This window comes from Cricetulus griseus, chromosome 2 (assembly GCF_003668045.3).
Source record: "Cricetulus griseus strain 17A/GY chromosome 2, alternate assembly CriGri-PICRH-1.0, whole genome shotgun sequence".
Taxonomy (NCBI): Eukaryota; Metazoa; Chordata; class Mammalia; order Rodentia; family Cricetidae; genus Cricetulus; species Cricetulus griseus.
In genome coordinates, this window is record NC_048595.1 from 188,071,011 (window position 1) to 188,087,147 (window position 16,137).

At 40.3% G+C, this 16,137-nt stretch overlaps 1 protein-coding gene across 1 annotated transcript; it reads right to left on the minus strand.

Annotated features, from left to right (window-relative positions):
• Positions 1-6,841: 6,841 nt before the first annotated feature.
• Fam170a (family with sequence similarity 170 member A) lies at positions 6,842-12,493 on the minus strand. The gene is made up of 4 exons (XM_035438728.1): positions 12,424-12,493; positions 9,396-9,542; positions 7,776-8,534; positions 6,842-6,936 (listed from the first exon to the last, which is right to left on the minus strand). Exons 1-4 carry the CDS (start codon positions 12,491-12,493, stop codon positions 6,842-6,844), a joined length of 1,071 nt encoding a protein of 356 aa, XP_035294619.1.
• Positions 12,494-16,137: the final 3,644 nt, after the last annotated feature.

Genomic DNA, 16,137 nt, shown 5'->3' on the forward strand with positions numbered 1-16,137 from the left:
TATTATATGTACAAGTATTATTGTACATATAACATCTTGAAGCCACAAATGAAAGAAAACATGATAGCCGTCCTTCTGGTAATTACTTAATTCACTTATTATGACTGTCTCCTGTTGCATTTATTTTCTTAGAAATAACATAACTCTCTTCTTCCTTGTGACTGAAAAAAGTCCATAATGTATATATAACGGACTTTTATATTCATTCCTGTATTGACAGCTACCTAATTGGTTCCTTAATTTAGTTATTGTGAATAATACGGCAATAGTGGTCAAGTATCTCTATGATATGTTCACCTGGATTCCCTAGGTTAATATATAGGACTGGTGTAACTACTTTATAGTAGATTTATTTTTAGATTTTATTTTAAAATTTCCATACTAATTTTCACAATTTCTAAACTGGTTTATGTTCCCATTAGCAGAGTGTAAATGTTCCTTTGTGTCTGTACAAGCTTACCATTTATTTATTATATGTATTCTTAAGACTGCCATTCTGTTCTGTTATTTTTAAAAATTAAAACTCACAAGAAAAAAAGGAGCATGAATAGAATGTATCCTAGAATAATGGGTAATATCCAAAACAAACTGACTGGGTATTTTATCAAATATTATCTACTGATCAGAAAGATAAATGTGAACGAGTGCCTATACTTGACAAAGAAGCCATCATTGTTCCTGTTATCTGGGTGAAAAGGACATTATATAATCTTCAATTGGTACTATAATCTTGTTTTTGTCTGTTCTCTAACGAGGTCATCATTTAATCATTTTATTTGAGCCCATTTTATTTCTAGAGTGAGTTGCCCTGATGTCATGCTCCCTGTGATTAGTTTCAGCAGGATAACATCATGATCTGACTCTGAGTGCTAAGATAACACTGAACATCATGATGTACCTGATAGTGTTGACATTGTCATATGTTGAGGTCCAGTTTTCTTATCCTTCTTTTTCTTTCTTATCACAAAAGGAAGTTACTCCATCTGATAATTAAAATAGCAACATCAAAAATGAATAGAAGCACAAAACAACACACACATATTCCAGATACTTGAGTGCTTTAATAGATTAATTAATGTAGTTCCTAAGAGAGCTCCATAAAGTAAATATTGTTATTATTCCTATTTTAGAATAGCAAAATGAGATAAAGAGAAGGTGAGTGCGTTGCCAAGTGATGTATAGCTCCATGTGAATTCACATCTTCAGCGATCTGATTGATCAGCTCAAATTTTGCATATTATGTAAATAACATGGTAGGATTTGTTGTGGTATTTATTAGTTAGGTATTATTTTTTAATATGACACACAGCTCAAAGTGGATCATTCATTTAGGCCAGGAAAGTCATGGCAGCAAGCAGGAAGGAACTGCATAGCAGGAGAAGCATGAGGTTAGCTAGTCATCTTGTATCCTCAGTCAGAAATTTGGCAGTAAACAGGAAGTGAAAATAAACTACAAACCTCAAGACCTACCCCTTGTGACCTACTTCCTCCAACAAGCTGCATCTCCTAAAGGTTCTATGACCTTCCCAAACATATCACTAGTTTGGAGCTAATTGTTCAAATGCATGAGCCTCTGGGGGACATCGCACAGCATTCCATCCCTTCCCCCCATAAGCTAATGGCCATCTAATGATGCAAAACGTGTTTGCCGTTTCAAAATCCTCAAGGTTTAACATTTCTAGCTTGGTGTTCAATTGCTATGAAGAGACTCAATGACCACTGTAACTCTTATAAAGGAAAGAATTTAATTGGGGCTTGCTTATAGTCTCAGAGACTTCAGTTCATTGTATCCATGGGAAAGCATGACAGCATGTAGTCAGACATGGTGGTGGAGATGGAGCTGAGAGTTCTACATCTGGATCCATTGGCAGCTGGAAGAGAGAGGGCCATTTTGCCCAGCTTGAGCTTCTGAAACCTCAAAGCCTACGCCCAGTAACACACTCCCACAAACAAGGCCACACCTTCCCCAACAAGGCCATATCTCCTAACCCTTCTAAGTAGTGCTACTCCCTGATGACCAAGAATTCAAATATATGAGCCTATGGGGGCTGTTTTTATTCAAACCACCACAAGTCCCAACGTTATTCAAAAGTTATAGTCTCTTCTGAGGCTCAAGGTAGTATTTTTACAAGGTAGCATTTTAATTATCTTTGTATAATTAGAAAATAAAACAAATTATATGCTTCTAACCACTCGGTGGCACAGAGAAAATATCCCTTCTTCAAACAAGAAGATCAAACTAAACCATTACCTAAATCCAGCAATGCAAACATCAAATCCTACAGCTCCATGGCCAGTGCCTGGTGTTCTTAATGAAGTCATATGGGCCTATGGCACACATTGTCTCTCTCAGACTAGTTCTCTCCTTGCCAACATTCCAGGGTCCTGGCATCTCCAGTGTCTCTGAGTCTCTCTTGAACGTAGGTTTAACTTCATGGTTTCATGCAGTGACCTTTCACAGCCTCCTTGCAGGGAATCCTACTTGTCACACATTGCCTGGTAGCTTAGTTACTTTTCTATTGCTGCACTAAGATACCATGACCAAAGCAACTTATAGAAGAGAATGTTTAATGGCAGCTTACAGTTTCAGAAGGTAATCCGTGAAAAACATGGCAGGGGGTGTGGCAGCAGGCAGGCAGCTATGGTGCTTGAGCAGTAGCCAAGAGCCTGCATTTGATCCATGAGGCAGAACAGCAGCTAGCAAAGGTATGGGCTTAAAACCTCAAACCTCAGTGACATACCTGCTCCAAGACCACACCTCCTAATCCTTCCCACAGAGTTCCAACAACTGGGGACCAAGCATCCAAATGTAGGAGCCTATGGGGCCATTCTCATTCAAACCACCACACTTGGGTCTCAGAAACTGTGACATAAGACTGCCCAACCCCCTCAATTTAAGACTTATACATGCCGGGCATTGGTGGCGCACGCCTTTAATCCCAGCACTCGGGAGGCAGCGGCAGGCGGATCTCTGTGAGTTCGAAGCCAGCCTGGTCTCCAGAGCAAGTGCCAGGATAGGCTCCAAAGCTACACAGAGAAACCCTGTCTCGAAAAACCAAAAAAAAAAAAAAAAAAAAGACTTATTCATGCACATAAACCAGTCACCATGTTGGATTGCCAACTTGGAAAATGCCCTGCCCACCCTGAACCACAATTTCAGGGAACCATTTCCATGGTGTCCTCAGAGGTTCTACTTTCAACTGTAGTCATATTTTCATAAGATAGAGCCTTGCATGCCTGCTGTCTACAACTTAAACTTGCTCTAAATTTTATGTTTTTCATATTTTTTTACCGTCTCTCACATGTGCCACATCCTGAGCACTAGCCTGTCTTGAAATTTCCTACATAAAAGAAAATCCCTTACATTTAAGTTCTCAGGACCTGGGCAGAAGGCAGCCAAGTTCTTTGTCAGACTAACACAGGAGTAACTTCTAGAATCTATACCCCTCAGCAAATATCTCATGGGCCAGGCCTCCACTGCCCGCATTTCTCTTGGTATTCCACTTTTCCACCATGATGAACCGATGAATCATTAATCTCTGCTTGTATCAATTTAGGGGTTCTGTAGCTCACATCTCCAAATCCTTCTACATTACTCTTCCAAACTGGTTCCAAAGCCTATGAACCATTACATGGTTACATTTACCCCAACAATAACACTATCCACCATAACAATTTTCTGTATGAGTTACTTTCGTCATTGCTATAGCCAAATACATGACACGAAACAATGTAATCAAGGATGGGTTTATTTTGGCTTACCTTTACCTTTCAAGAGGATCACTTCATTGCTGCAAGGAGGACATGACAGCAGGAAGAGAAGAAATGATGGTAGCAGGAAGAGACCATGTTATTACATATTATATTACACTCTAAAAGCTAAGAATGAACAGCAAGTGAGATGTGGTTATAAAGACTCCCATTGATTAACCTCATCCAGTGAAGCTCCATCTCCTGAATATCCCACAGTATTCCTAAACCATCACCATTTGTAACAAGGTCCCAATCTCAAAATATCAATCACACACACACACACTCTCTCTTCTCTCCATCTCTCTCTGTAGAGGTAAGATCTGAATGTTTGCTTATTTCTAAAGACTGTTTATCCTCAGTTTTTCTTCTTGGTTATATCCTTTGTGAAAACCAGATTTGTCTGCTAAGATAATGGGAACAGAAATAAATAGGCTTTTAATGAAGAACCCTGTGGTAACATGTTTAAGATTTGATCTGCAGCTCTGGGGAGCATACCATTAAAAGTCCCTATTGTCTGTATTTCATTGTGTTAGTACTAAAGCTACTCTCTCTCTCTCTCTCTCTCTCTCTCTCTCTCTCTCTCTCTGTGTGTGTGTGTGTGTGTGTGTGTGTGTGTGTGTGTGTGTGTGTGTTTTCTACCCTCTTAATATTTGGTTTTCCAAAGTAGTTTTTCCAAAGAGAATCCACGCCCTGTAGTTCTCTAAGTTTTTGTCTACTCTCATGTACTGGAGTTCTTTGTTGTACAAGGTTGTTGAAAAGGATATTATATTTATAATACAAATGTCTTATTAAACTTCAGTCTTTGGTGTGTCTGTCTGTAGGCCTAAGCTATGGAGTAAGCTTTGAGAATATTCACAATGGATGTATTTCCTCTCCCCTAAAAGAACCTCAATGAGGTAACCTCTGCACTGTTGCTTAGATTGTTAGTTGGTGTCATCCTTGTAGTGAAACCCACAGAAACAGCTGACCTGAACAAGGGGAAGCTCTTGGTCCCCAGACTGATAGCTGGGAAACCAGCATGGAAGTGATCCAGACCCCATGAATGTGGGTGTCAGTGAGGCGGCCTTGGAAATCTATGGGGCCTCTTGTAGTAGATCAGTACTTATCCCTAGTATAGGAATGGACTTTTGGAGCCCATTCCACACAGAGGGATACTCCCTGAGCCTATACACACGGGGGAGGGCTTAGTCCCTATCCCAAAGGATGTGATAGACTCTGAAGACCCCCCCCCATGGAAGGCCTCATCCTCCCTGGGGAACAGAAAGGGTATGGGATAGGTAGGGTGTTAGTTGGGGGAAGGGGAGGAGGGGAGAGGGGGAACTGGGATTGACATGTAAAACAATCTTGTTTCTAATTTAAATAAAAAAATTGAGGGTAAAACAAAGAACCTAAGTGAGTTCTTTCTAGAATCATTGATGTCAGAATCTGCTTGGGTTTTTTAGAGGTAAGTCCCCTAAAATTGTAGGAAGCCCCTAGCAATGTGTTCCCCAGGAATCTCTTCCTCTGAAGCTAGTCTACACTCAGCCTCTAGCAATCCATTAAAACTACCACATAGGTGTTTGTAGGACACTGAGGGCTGTGGAGGCTCTTGCTCAAAGTCATAAGGTTTTCAGTATGCCTCCTTAATGCACTTGCCTCTCCAAATTGCCTACAGGAGATTTAAACTGTAAACTCAGTCCAAGAAAAGTCTGACTTCAATTTGTCCAGGTCTTTCTTGTTAATTTGGGAGTGATGACTCCCGGGGTCTTTGTTTATCAGGGTAAAACTAGGAAGTCCCCATTCAAGCACTAAAATTAAGGCAAAAATTCCACTAGGATTTTTCCTTGTGGGTTTGTTTTTTTTATTTTGCTGGGGGTATTTTGTTGTTCTTTCTTTTTTCTTATGATCTTCCTTTGTGGTGAAATGATTGAGTGTATTAATGTGTTTTGATTCCTTCCTTGTTATTTCTGGATTATCTAATGCGTATTTTTGCCATTAAGCTTCCAGAAAAACATTTTTGTTTATGAAACTGTTTTGAAATGCTAGCAACTTAGTATGACCACAAAGATAAGAATAGGCACAAACAAATGAACAAGAGAAAACATACTAAAAAATGAAATATTTGCCTTCTCCCATTTTGAATTATACATTTCCTGTGTCATATTATTCTATGTTGCCTATCTCTTCCCTAATGGTGTAGTTATTGTTTCACAATTGTTTAGCTTTTTAATCTTTAAATTAGAGATCTGAGTTGCCTACTCACTGCATAGAGCACGTTGGAACATGTTGGAGTAGTTTGTGCAATTGTTTTTACTGGTAAGTTTACAGCTTCCCATATTTTCTTTTAGCTTGTTAAGTGTTTTTATTAATATTTCTGAGTGTTTCTTAATGTTTAGTTTGAAGGATTTCTCTTAGCTTTTCTTTATATGGCAATGTATTTACTTCTTCATTTCTAAATAACAGCTTTGTCTGATATTTAGTCACATTGACTGTTTCAAGCCCACTCCAAGCCAGGAAATGTCTTCACACAGTTTCTTTCTAACACCATCTGTCTTCTAGGCTCCTTCTTTGCTCTGCTCAGAGACATGTTGCTCAGAGGTAGGGAACAACCTCACAGCTAGCTTCAAAATCAGACCTCAGTGTCAATATTCCTGTTGTTCCTATGGGTGGCAGCGGTGGTTGGCTCAAAGGTACTGGAGTCAGATTTTAAAAGACCAGTCAGGATAAGAATGGATAAGAAATAAAAATAAAGGAGAAGGAATGGGGGTGAGAGGAGGGAGAGGGAGAGGGGACTTACATGTGAAACAAGCCTGTTCCCTAACTTGAATTAATAATAATAATAATAATAATAATAATAATAAAAAGTAAAAAAAATGAAAAAAAGGGAAAATAACATTTTAACTCATCTGGATGAGAAAATGTATTTTAAGTGGAAGATTTTCAGATACACAGTTGCAGTCTCAGTTTGCAAGGCCGAGTCTAAGACAGATATTAATGTTTTAGTGAAACCTCATTGATCAACTTCTAGACATGGGAAGATGGGCAGCCAGATTATTTGGCTAAGAACGCAGCCAGGCACCGTTTGGAAAACAATCTTTATTGCATATGATTATGTGTTCTGCTGAGTGTTGGTCTTTTCATTTTCCTTCACACTATTGCCATTCTGTCTGCTTCCACTGCTGTCTTGATGGTCCTTTCTTCTTCCTGAGTTGGAGAAAAATAAATACAGTAGAACAAGAAGAGATGAGAAATGCCATGACTGCTGCTAGTAAAATACCCTTCCCTTCTATCTGAACTCCACAGTCATGCACACACCACAATGAGTTCATTTCCAGCTCCACTGCAGCAAAAAGTTCTAGAACATGCCCGGGTTTCTTGAGACTTCACTTCAGTGTGGCTCCTTTTCTCCTCCATTCTCATTTTCCCCACAGGGCTATGACCATGAGCTCTCAGCTCAGACCGAAACCTCTCAGACCCAAACCTCTGATCCTGCTGGGTCAGATCCCATCCTCTCTCCAGGCTATTCCTGTTTGCTGAGGAACAACACAATTTCCTTTTAAAGTAGAGGACAATCATGCAGGAACAGAAAAAGTTCCCAGTCAAAACTCCCTAGTTTCTCACTTAATAAAGGTCAGTTTCCCTAGGAGAATTGGGTATGCCTCAAAATAGCCCAGCTTTCTCTTCTGTATGCTCCCTATTCTATTCCTGTGGGCCTTACCTCCTGCAAGAGATGGCCACCCCATTTTCCAGGATCCTTTAGCCCTAGAATCTAAGTTGCTGTATGGAAACCAAAATAAGGACACTTCTTAATAAGTAAAGGTGCTCTGTCAGCCCTTAGAAATGATCTGAACTTCCTGCAGGAGCTGGAAAACTCAGGACAAATCCCAACTTACAGTAATGTTAAGATTCCTGAGCAAGAAGCAGAGGGCCTGGTTAATCCCTCTTCCATCATTCCCAGAGCTGGCAAACCCCCTCTCTTCCTGATGGAGGTGCAAGCCTGCACTGGACGGACAGATTGCTCAGTCAACCCAGCCCTTGCTCACTTCTGTCCTTTGGAGAATCAAACATACAGCCTGGACACTGGCTCCAGGGTTGCTTCGTCCCGTTTTCCTCTTTGGGCTGCTGCTCCTCAGTCTTCTTTTCCTTGTGATTTTCTTTCTCCTTGTTGTTGTTCTCTTCCTCCTTCTGGGTGCTCTCTGATGCCGCATTGCCAATCATCTGCGCCATGGTGAGGTGGAAGACATGGCAACTGAAGCCCTCCCTGATCCCGTACTGCACGTGCTCTTGGAGGTTCTCTATGGTGGCAAAGCCTCTGCAACAGGCCATGCACCTGTAGCCATTCTCCATGGTCACCAACCAGTCAGGCGTCTTAGCCCTGGGTCTCTCTTCAATCATGGGTGACCCTGGTGGGCTGTCTGACTCTGGCTTTTCTTCATGTTCTTTCTCTTCCCCACTGGGTTCACTGTCCGACAGGGGGTTTCTGGTGGACACATCAGAGGGTGGAGTGCCCACCCACACACCATCAGGAAGGGTGGCTTCTTCCATCCTTGGCTGCTTTTCTGGGGACTCTGAGGTTTCCTTTGTGTCCCAGGAGACAACCACACCTTTTTTCATTTGCACCTGCATGTAGTATATTTTCATACCCTTATCATCTTTGTCTGTACACAGGGAGGACACACAAGTCTTATAAGACGGACAGGATGAGAAGGGACGTTGGGAGGTGACATTAGTGGCATCTCCTTCTGGAACCAGCTCTAGTGGAAATGTAGAGATGGAACTGTCTTGTTGTGATTTCCTGGTTCCTGGTAATTGAAATTAGAAACATAAGAGTATCTTCAGAGAGAAAGCTGAGGGACCATGAGTGAGAGTATGTGTGACACAGGAAAAGAGGTCTTGGGGTGATATGACTGAACAATGAGCTTGGTGCTTAATGTTTGCTTTATGGGAGAGTGTATATGCTGTGGGTTGTTTGTGTGTGTGTGTGTGTGTGTGTGTGTGTGTGTATAGGGATATTAGCATATGGTATGTACTTAGGAGTGTGGAGTATGATAGCAGGAAACAAAGAGTGTATGAAGTGGAGGTAGACTGTTATGCCATGAAGATGAGATCCTGTGACCTCACTGCTGTGGTATTTGTGGAATGCGGGCTATGGTGCTCAAGGACAGCATAATGGGTCACGTCACACATTTTCACGTTGGGTATGTACTGAGAATGTACACATCTGTGTGAAATGCGGCTATGTGTGAAGTCTGGGAGTCCATGCTGGGTAGTCCCACTACTCTGACGTCTATGCTGAGCAACTCTGCAGAACTCTGAATGCAGATCCAAAGGCAGAAGCCACACAATTCTTCTAAAGGTGCTTATCTGCTCCCTCAGCCTGCTGCCCCAGGCCCAGACCCTTCTATCCTCCGTTTCATGACTTCTCGCCATGATGAAGCCATGGCTCAGGATCGCCCACACCAAACTCCAACTCCCTTAGCAGCTCTGAATGGTATCTAGGCTCCTCTACAGAGCCCTGAGTACTCCCAACGTTACCTGGATTTCCTTTCAACCTTGTCCTTGAATCTATATGCCTTCTGCACTGCACCCTGAGCCTGGCACCCAAAGAGTTTCACCCAAGAAGCCCCGTACCCAAAGTGTGTCACACCCAAGGAGCCTCGCACCCTTACTACGATGGATGAGCTTGTGTGGAGAAGAAACACAGGAGAAGTATTCTGAGGCAGAGGAGACCTCCCCTACCCCTGGGCTCTGGGCTTTGGCCACTCCAGTGGATTCGGGTTGAGGGACATCCTCTTGTGACTTTGAAATCCCTGAGAAAGGTATAAAAGACACAAAGATATGGTGGTTGGCCATGTTTGTACATCATTTACCTATCCAACAAATACTGGTGTCTGACAGAATTAGCAATTATAATTAATATACATGGCTTGCAATCTGGCCCTAATGGATACTCCAGTACTTAATTACAGCCACAAGTTATTTTATTAATTTCTTCATTAAAAATGTAAGTGTAGGGACTGGATGAGTATTGACTACTCTTGCAGAGGACTTGGGTTTGATTCCCAGTGCTTGCATTATAGCTCACAACTATCTATAACCCCAGCCACAGAGGATCCAAAACCCGCTTCAGGCCTATGCAGGCACCACACATACACATGATATATACCTGCAATAAAAAATCATACACATAAAAGTAAATAAAACTGTAAAAATAAGGCCAGGTGGTGGTGGTGCACACCTTTAATCCCAGCACTTGGGAGGCAGAGCTAGGAGCTTCTAAGTGAGTCCAAGGCCAGCCTGGTGTACAAAGTGAGTTCCAGAACAGGCAGGGCTGTTACACAGAGAAACACTGTCTTTAAAAACCAAAAATTAATTAATTAACTAAAGTGTGACAGTGATGTATATAAGACAACCTTTAATAAATGTGACATCAGTGTGGTAAAAAAACAGTAGAAATATGGTCTCTATCCAGAGAAAGAGCTCTTAGGAAATATGTAACCTTTTCTGTGTGGCCTATATCTGTTAAGTATGTTTCATTCACTGAAGAAAGATTTAATAAATTATTACGTAAGAGGCAATTTCTAGGCTCTGAGAATACTGAACCGAAGTCCATCTTTGAACTGGGCTTTCCATTTTAGTCTTGAAAGGCAAGCACTGAACAGAAATAGGTAAATATATACTAGGTCAGCTTATGGTGCTATATAATGATTACCAGATGTGGTGAACAAAAATGCCTGATATCCCATCAAATTAGAATTTCAAGTAAGTCACAGACAGATTTTTAGAGTAGATATGTCCTATACAGTGTTTAGTACATGTTCATACTAAACAATCATTGTCACTTATCTGAAACTCAAATTTAAGTATAGTCTATATTTTATTTGACAACCGTAACAAAAGGTGCAGATGATTCTGTGTTTTACTGTGGTTTGTACAAAGCAGGCCTGGTATTATTACATGGATAGTGTTCCTCAGATGTGACAAACTATGACATGTGACTGGTCCTTATATGATATTTAGAAATATCCTTAAGTATGTATGATTATGTGGAACTCACACACACACACACACACACACACACACACACACACACACACACTAGAATTCAGTGTGTGAAGAGAAGACTGTCACATAAATGGGCTGTGTGTGCATGTAGTGGAAGGATGCAGTGTTTACATAGCTGTATGTCCTCAAAGTATGGCGGTATGGCACATCTTTCTGTATCAGAGCACACATGGGAAATGTGTAGCTATCTCCTGGAAGACCCTTATGAGAGCTGTGACTGTATCACCACATACACTGAGTGTCAGCCAAGTGTAGGCAAGAATACAGTAACTTTACCTTACATAATTCAGAGTTAGTGACACTCCCCCACCCTTACACCTACTATTTCTTCTTCCAATAAAGATACCTGGGGAAAATTTAAAAAAAAAAAAAAAGATACCTGGGCAAGAATTCTAAAATATAAGGGTAAATTCAGGAGTCAAAACCTCTCACCCTCACTTCCCTGCAACTGCCAGTTAGAATTTGACAGCGTTTTAAACCACTGTTCTCTGGGCTCAGCCCATAGTCTTCAGGTCCCAGGGCCCATGGAAGCTGGGGGCTCTACTTGAGGCAAAAGATTCCTGAGCATCTAGGTTGGGCTCAATTCTACCCCACTTCCTACACATGACAACCCTTTATAGCAAACCACTTATTTTTTTAATTACATATTTATTTTTATTTTATATGTGTGTGTTGCCTGAATGTATGTATGCATACCATTTAAATTCCTAGCGCCCAAGGAGGTCAGAAAAGGGAATCTGATCCCATGGAACTGGAGTTACCAATGGTGGTAAGCCAATATGTCGGTTCTGGGAATGGAACCCAGGTCCTCTTGCAAGAGCAGTAAGTCCTCTTAACCATTGAAACATCTCTCCAGCCCACATGTCATGTTTTTACATACAGTAATTGCACTTATATGCATCTTAGGAAACAAGCCAGCAACTATGAGTGTCGTCTGCTTTCTCTAGGGTCCTGGTGAGTGTCACCCCATCTGTCATGCCCTTAGTCTCTAATCAGACCCTTTCCTTTCTTTTCATTTCCTCTGGAAAGTCTAAAACCTGTACATCCACAGACTCCATTTATAAATATTTTCTACTCAAGGAATAAAATCTTCATAGTCTCAATATGACATCAACCCTAGACCAACCTTTAACCTTTTGAATACTCATTTTATTTCTCAAAATATTTCTCAGGCCCTTTAACTCATAGGCTACTCTTTATTTTGTCCTAAAAGACTCAGTGAAATTCAGTTTTTTAGCAATCCCCATCATATCTCCAAGGGGATTTATTATTCTGGGAGGGAACAAAAAAGAATAAGAGATATGAACTCAGAAAGGAATATCTGAAAATCTGCACCTCTGAGTCATATACCTGGGACCTCAGCAAGCTTGGAAGTCCATAACTCCAAATGCCAGTGCCCATGAAATGCCAAAGTTCATAAAACAATCCAACTGACTGTCTCTCTGCCGTGGGCATCTGGACTCTCTGCACTGTCTCACACCACTGAAACCCTGGAGACAGATCTGGCAGTATCAGCTAATAAGCAATTACTGCCTCTCTGCTTCACCTGAATCCTCCTCAGTCACTCTTGTAAGCTCAAGCTGACCAGCATCCCTTGTGGTCCCAGACAAGCTGCCCAGTACATACCTTCTGACTTCTCATCAGCTTCCTCGGACTCTTCAATTTCCAGATGTTTCCTCTTTTGTCGTCGTTTCATAGTTTCAGCCAAAATAGTCACTTGAAGGATACTTAAAGTCCAATTTCACCTTTTCTCTACAGGTTGGCTGGTCCTTTTTTACGTTCAGGAAGTCCGTTAAGATAAGTCAACACAAATTAAAAAAATAATCAAGTCGCTTAACTGGCTGAAGAACTCAGATCACTTAATCAAACAGCAGCCCTGTCCAGTGTTCACTACACTGCATGGCTGTTAAGGGTCAAAGGTCACAGGCTTACTGGAGGATTCTCAATGATGACATCAGAGCATTCTGTGAACCTCAGTCTAGCATAGCCTCTGAAGCTTCAGAAACCCTCTTTGCAAGAACAATTCCTTTTTCCCCATGGAATCTCTCTAAGCAATTCAACTCTCGTCTCTCAATTGTGGCAGAATATTTTTAGATGTTAACATGTTTCTACTTCACTTTTTTTTTTATTTCTCCTGTTATTTCACCCTTTCTTTTCTGCCCTGATGCAGGTAGCATCAGGTTTTGTGTTCATTGTTCATTTCTCAGAGCTGAGGTATTGGCAGGGCTAAAATTGTTGATAAATTGTCTCTAGAGCCTCAAACTTGGCAGAAAACAGAATACTGGGCCAGAAAAACAGCATCAGTAGAATTTTTTGGGATTCACTTTCTTCTTATTCTACTGAAGGTGTGAAAAACACCAATTAGATCAGAGGTGTATGTAAACCATGGGGAAGAGGGGCCTTGATGTATAGCTGGGAAGATAGATACAAAAAAAATGCCAAAAGGAGACTGCTGTGTTGTTCAAATAACAGAACCATGCCAACCTGTCCTACTTAAAGTCCAGGAGCCATGGCAGTCAGGTACTCTGATGGCCACCCTCAAAGCCACAGCCCTGCATGATTTCCAAAAACAGACAGATGGAAATACACACAAAGCAAGAACAGGAGCAAAGCTTAAACTGACCATTAGCGGAGATGTGAGGGCCTTCAAGAGAGGCTGAACCAAGACCCCAATCCTGAAATTTGAGTCACTAGACTATTGAGGAAAGAAACTTTATAAGTAGCTTAGAGATACATTGTGTTGTACTAGCAAAAACTGGCTACCACTGGTTGCCACTGATACAACAAAAATCATTTGGAAAATACCTATTGTGTTTTATTTGCTTTGTTTTTTTGTTTTTTGGGGGTTTTTTTGTCTCATACAAATATGAGCACAGGGCAATTTCCAAGCTCAACAAAGAGATCTACATAAAATGTGCTGCTAAGATTATAATAGACTTAACAATAAACTACTGAACATTTTCCCCCTTAAGAATGCAAACACAGCAAATTTGTCTCTGCTCACCACTGTTGATGATGATGTGCTTAGGATAAAGATAGGAAGTATGGCAAGTCAAATAAGGCATGAAAAGGAAAGAAAATCTACTCAGATGAGATGAGGGAAATGAAATGGTTCCCATTTGCAGATAATATCATTGGATAAAAAACTGCAGGGAAATAAGACACACTAGGAAAAGATAAACAGTGCAGAGGGGATGAGAGAAGGAGGAAGGAAGGGAGCTGTGAAGGAAGAAGGAACCTTTAAACATAATTAAGTGAATTAATCAGGATCATAGGGTAGAAGATAAACTCACCACAATTGCCTGTCAATATCCATGGGGAACTGGTTCTTAGACTTCCTGTAAATTAAAATATGTACAAGTGCTCCAGACTCTGAAATAAAATGACGGCAAATGTCCGTATTATACACAACCTCCTGTAGTGTTCTCTAGACAACTTATAATACACAGTGTGCTGTTAATGAAGTGGAAAGAGGTGTTATGACAAGCAAAAGTCATCATCATACATGTTCAGATCCCAGAAGTATAGTTGTACTTCTGTATATTATAAATAGACAGGTGACCACCAAAAACAAAACAATACCACTTATAACTGCTCAAATAATGAAGCAGTTATAAAATTAACAAATAATGTGCAAGGCTGAAAAGTTGTAAAACAGAGAACTATGGCTCAACAATTCCCTGAAAATTAATATACAGATTTAGTACAGCTTCTACCAAAATCCAAGAATAATCTTTGTAGCTATAGATGTTTTTTTTTTCTTAAATATATATGTAAAAGCAAAGGAACTAAAGTAAAACAATTTTGAAAAGGAATAAAAATTACCCTATTTTGTGCATTATTTTCTACAATAATCAAGATTGTGTTATGGTGGCCAAGATATGGACATATAAATCAATTGAACAGAACAGAAATTGTGCAGATAAACTTCTTCAAATATACCAAGTGATTTTTGACAAAACTGCAAAAGTAATTCAACAGGGAAAAGATAGCCATTTTCAATAAATGGTGCTGAAGCAATCAGATCCCCATAAAAAAAAAAAACAAGAAATGAACGGCCATCTAAACCTCACACTTTATACAAAAGTTAACTCTATGGCCTGGGGGAATTGCATAAAGCTAGTGAAGTAATAGATCATGAACTCAGAATAAAGTTTTCCAACATTTAGGGAAGAAAACGAGAAAGCAACCTTCAGGATCGGAGACATCAGTAGCATGCAGGAGTGCAGGAGTGCGTGCTTCACTGTAAATTTCTTTAAACCTAAAGCTAAAAACATAATCCATACAGTAAAAAGATAGGCAAATTAGGCTGCATCAAAACTAAAACCACTTTCTAGGATAAGAACCCATTACTAATGTAAAAAGAGATCTGTAGACTCTGATAAAGTATTTGTAAACTATGTATCCAACAAAGGATTAGTATCTATAATATATTGTTTCAACATTTCAAAGTCAAGCATTTAACTAATCCAGTTTTAAAATGGAAAAAGAAATGAAGAGATGCATTACTAGGGATTAGATGCACATAGCACATAATCACATGATATGTTATTCAATGTCATTGGCCATTCAATCTCAATATTTATTTCAACCATGGTGAGGTCTCACTAAGAAACTATCAGAAACAATCAAAAGACACTCTAATGGCAATGGCATGTTCTAACAAGAATGTGGAGGGGCTGGGTCTGCTGTACACTGCTGGTAAGCATACCAAATACTTTCAGAAGATGTGGTAGTTTGAATGTAATTAGCCCCCCATAAGCTCATAGACAGTAGCACTATTAGAAGTTGTGGCCTTGTTGGAGGAAGAGTGTCACTGTAGAAGCAGGTTTAGAGGTCTCATATATATGCTCAAGCCACACCCAGTAAGACAGGTCACTTCCTGTTGCCTGCTGATCAAGAAGTAGGGCTCTCAGCTCCAGTACCACGTTTGCCTGCATGCCACCATGTCCCACCATGGACTCAATTTCTGAAACCATACACCACCCCATTAAATGTTATTCATTTATACGAGTTGCAGTGGTCATGGTGTCTCTTCACAGCAATAAAACTCCTGAGACAGAAGACAACCACTTTAAAAATAAATGTAACTACCAAGTGACCCAGCACCTTCTTGGGGGTTTATCCCAATGAAAGGAAAAGCCAATATAAGCACAAAAGCAATCTTATTTTAAAACATTTAAATTTTTAAGTATTTTTTTTAACTAGGCAGAGTTGGAAGGGAGACAATCCAAAAAGCTTATAGGCTATGTCATTCTATTTATAAAACATGACTGAAATGACAAATTATAAAAATGACTAGTGTCTGCCAGTGGTTAAGAAAGGAACAATGGGGGAAAA

Coding starts and splice junctions, on each gene's coding strand:
- Fam170a (XM_035438728.1), bottom strand. CDS start 12,493: ATGAAACGACGACAAAAGAGGAAACATCTGGAAATTGAAGAGTCCGAG. Junction 9,543..12,423: donor AGCTGATGAGAAGTCAGAAG/GTATGTACTGGG, acceptor TACCTTTCTCAG/GGATTTCAAAGTCACAAGAG. Junction 6,937..7,775: donor TGATTCTCCAAAGGACAGAA/GTGAGCAAGGGC, acceptor TCTCCAACTCAG/GAAGAAGAAAGGACCATCAA.